The sequence below is a fragment of the Phallusia mammillata genome, chromosome 3, assembly GCF_965637545.1.
Source record: "Phallusia mammillata chromosome 3, kaPhaMamm4.hap1.1, whole genome shotgun sequence".
Lineage (NCBI taxonomy): Eukaryota > Metazoa > Chordata > Ascidiacea > Phlebobranchia > Ascidiidae > Phallusia > Phallusia mammillata.
In genome coordinates, this window is record NC_137254.1 from 8,336,488 (window position 1) to 8,340,707 (window position 4,220).

The 4,220-nt window shown below is 33.7% G+C and overlaps 1 protein-coding gene across 1 annotated transcript; it reads right to left on the bottom strand.

Annotated features, from left to right (window-relative positions):
* On the bottom strand, positions 1–3,597 carry LOC145219428 (uncharacterized). Its single transcript, XM_080086794.1, has 15 exons — positions 3,510–3,597; positions 3,158–3,262; positions 2,944–3,092; positions 2,855–2,879; positions 2,467–2,630; positions 2,202–2,337; positions 2,053–2,144; positions 1,835–1,997; positions 1,518–1,663; positions 1,371–1,459; positions 1,201–1,306; positions 984–1,136; positions 595–722; positions 423–508; positions 1–179 (listed from the first exon to the last, which is right to left on the bottom strand). The coding sequence occupies exons 1-15, from the start codon at positions 3,595–3,597 to the stop codon at positions 1–3; spliced, it is 1,809 nt and encodes a 602-aa protein (XP_079942920.1).
* Positions 3,598–4,220: the final 623 nt, after the last annotated feature.

Sequence of the window (4,220 nt, forward strand, 5' to 3'; positions counted from 1 at the left end):
TTACTTAACAGCAGGACACATCGCATAGACGCTCCCAGTTCTTCCATAAGCACGAAACTGAACAAAACCGGTCGGTAGAGGTTTTACACTTGGTGGCAGCATCGAGTTAACCACTGAATCATTTCCAATAGAAAATTGAACTGGTACTGAGAGTACGTCATCATAAGAGCAATTCGGGCCTAAAACACCAAGTTCAAAATAATCATTAGACTAAAAAGTAATGCAAGAAGCAGGCGATTGATTTGGAATAGGTAAAATTGCATGAATGGCAAATTATTCAAACCTGGTTGCATAAACATTTCCTTACAAAACAAACTACTTTCACTAGTAAATGTTTCAAATTGATTGTAAGATAAAACAAACATTTCTTCACAAAACAAACTGCGTTGTGATTGATTGTTGCTCAAATACACTTTACTCACAGAAGTTGTCAGTTTCTGAAATAATTTCCAATATTTTGTAGGTAACAGCGTTGATCTCTGTTTCTGATATTAAAGTAGCATTTTTTCTATGGAGGAAAGTCAAATATAATATAACACAAACATTAATGGCTGTATTATTTGTAATATCACTTTACACTTAGTAGTGAACAACCTTGCAACCATTGTGTAACCGAAAAGTGTGTTGGATACAGCTTCATAAATATTCCATCCAAAATCATAATATAATGCGGGTACATAATTGTATAGTTTTATAGTTGGCGCTTCAGATGAATTCCAGTTCTACGTGACAAATAACATGTTAATTTGAATTTGTTTCTCAGTTCAAATTACAGTGCTTGGTTTTAATGATGAATATTAGTCTTAACGATTGACCGATCAATTAGCAATTCATTTAATTTAGTTATTGTATGACTCGAGCGCATTTGGGTGAAAGTGATGAAAATATTCATATATTACCGCATTGGTTACAAAATGGTTTAAGTTGCGCATTTGCAAAGAAGAAGAATCAGCAACCACATTCAGGCTTCGAACGCAGCTTACCTCAGTATTAATGACATAAAACCAAACATCACACAAGTTGGCATAGAAACTCCCATTTCTACATTGTGCTTCATAATGTAAAAAGAAATTGTTAAGAGTGTGATTTCCTTTGTACAAAACTATGGTTTCTGTATTTGGTCGGTGAGAACGAACCTGAACATATCAAACATAAAAATGGAAATTTGTGAGATAAATTGTTAATGCGTTATTCCCTTACCAAAAATCTCACGCTGGAAACGCAATTATCAAAATTTCCCACCGCAAACAAGGCAAAAAAAGGATGCGTTTTTCGACTCGATTGCATCATGTTGCCAAGATCACATCTATATTGTTAAGCAAATAGCAGAAGTTTACGTAAAACCAGTAAAACTAAAAAAATTAACTTACTTATAATCCAAACCATATTGCAAAAATTTGTTTCGGCAGTTTGATTCATGTAAGCTGGGATAGCAAGATTGAGTTGTTCCAATGTATACCTGTGCAAACACTTTTTATTTATGGTTCCTCAAAAATACGGCCGTGTGGATATATCACCTGCATTCCATGAGGGGAATAAACGTTGTTATCGCGTACCGAGCTTGAACCAGTATCATAAAAATAGAAATCAGAAATATGCTTTGTAATTTCTTTGGATTTAGCAGCAAGTCGATCCAACATCGATTTTACATCAGGAAAGAAGGCTTGGATATAAAAATAGTATTAATCAATTAAAATCATCCAGAACTGGCATCAAATAAATCACCCTTACAAAAATGATTGTTAGCACACACCAGATTTACATAATTTTCAACAACAAAAAATATAGTGTTACCACTGTCAAAAACGAAATATCGCAAAGTTAAGTACATTACCACTTGTAGATTTTAATGGATAATGATTAGTAAACAAATTAAGCAAATTTCCTCCATGATTTTTCAAAAAACCGTTCTCTGTTTGATATTGCAGAAAACCTTGCTCTTTGCTGACACCCAGTGGAGTTTGGTTTGGAACATGACGTAACATAATGTCTTTTCCCTGAAAAATTGTAGTCGCAAAAAATGTTCCACTTTTTACAACACACAATATTTACCTGATATTCGTAATAAGCTTGACTTTTGAAATCTGATTTTGTGCAATTGTCAAATGTTCCGAATGAATTTGTGTTCATCCAATTTTGATAATCTGGAATTGAATAGTAAAAATGAGCTGTAGCAATTTGTGTTACATTGCCAAATTTACTCAAGTAATTTTGGTGATTGTTTGACGTCGTAAGAAACCACGATCCACCATAGGCTTCTGTCATATTGAAATTATTGTTGTTTATTGTGGCCACGAGAATCCATCCACCACCAGCTGCTATCATGTCACAGTAAACCTAAATGCACATGTATTTCTTAAATTTTTATACTTTTCAATATTTCCTCTGTCTAAATACATTTATGCATTGATTATTATATTCCTTCCAAATACATCGATAATGTGAGCAAAATGATTTGGTAAATACCTCAAACGATATGAGTGACGGTTGTATGGCGTAGATTCCATCTTTAAAACCAGCATCTCTCAGTTCAACACATGAACTTGCAGGGTTGCGGAAAGTACCAAGCGGTGGTGTTGTTGCTACTGTTCCAATTGTGTTAAAGTTGATTTGTCCAGTTGTCTGCAGTGCTAAAGAAATAATTTAGCAACACTGGAACAACAACTATATATCATTACCAAGTTTGGGGGTTGTTGTCACATATTCAGCATAGTGAGTTTTCAAACAAAACTAAAATATTGATTTCTTGGACAGTTTTTCAAAAATTGTACGATCATGTTTCTCACATTTAGCATTGATATTACTTTTAGATCTATTTAGTTGACCCAAATATGTTTTCGAATATTTGACTTACTTTCATAAAGTTCTTCCGTTTCGTTCTGAAGCAAAAGAATTTTGTTGCATAGAAACATTGCATAGCTTTTACAAAAAAATAGTACACACCTGGTCTTTCGTGAAGTAAAGTATTCCGAAACCTAGCGCCGAAGCAGCCAGAATTACAATCACACACACCAAGATTATGTTCAGTTTCGAGAAGCTCTGTTTTTGCACACACTTTTTTTCACTTTTTTTCGATTGAACTTTGTCATTTTCTAAGTTGAAACAAAAAAGTTTAACTAATTTCACCTTTGATAAATTTTTTCTAAAACGCCCTTACCATTTTTTTGCACAGACGCATCTGTTGGTCTCAATGCATTTCCATTTTCTCTATGAAACTTTGGTAAGGGATTTTCATACTCATTTGAGAATGTCTTCGGAAATTCTTTTTCATAAACGCATGATATATGATTAGATAGGAAAAATATTTTACATTTAAGTGGAAGAAGTGATTATCAAAATAAAGGTATAATGCAGATTTAAGTTTTGCTCAATATACTTATAGCCAATTTAATTTGTTTATCTTTTTTTCTGTTTTGTACATTTCGATAACTACAATAAAACTTATTTTATATGCATTGATAATGTTGCAGTTCGTAAACTAACCATAAACTTTCATAAAATGTTTTTACCTGGGTGTCTTATATTAGGTGGAGCATGACGAAAATATCTTTCTTCAATAGTTTCATATGCATTAGCACCAATATCAACATCATCCATGATTAAATTCTGTCAAAATCTGGAAAAACGTATGAATGTGTATTTCCTCCCACAACACACATGCAAAAAGTTCATTTTTACACATTAGTTGCTTATAGTACAACACCATTTAAGAGAATCATTTGTCTTCTGGCAACAGGGTTGCATAAGTGATCGAAAGTGTTAATAGTGGTCACTCTAGAGCAGCGGTTCTAAAACTGGGGTCAGCGGTCCTTAAAGCCCGTGAAGCAATTTTATGGGGACCGCGAAAAGGTTGAAGTACTTCTATACAAGGACTTCCGCAGGTTTTCGGTTCACTCTGCCCTTTCGGCCGGATGCAAAATTTTTTTTAAAATTTGACCATTACACCATCCAGACAATTTATCATTTTGATCAGTGTTTATATTTCTACGGATTTTTATCAAATTTGGCCGGAGCACAAATTATCAGAGTTATATAATCGTTTTAGTACATACTGTTATCGTGCTCAAGTGAACTTTGCGTAAGGTGTAATACAGTGGTTCTCAAAGTATGGGTCGCGCAGGGTCAAAAAATGGGTCGCGCTATGGTGATTCAATTCTGCCCAAACAAACTATTACTGCATTAAGTAAACACAAACAAAATTACTTTATGCAGTAGTAGTA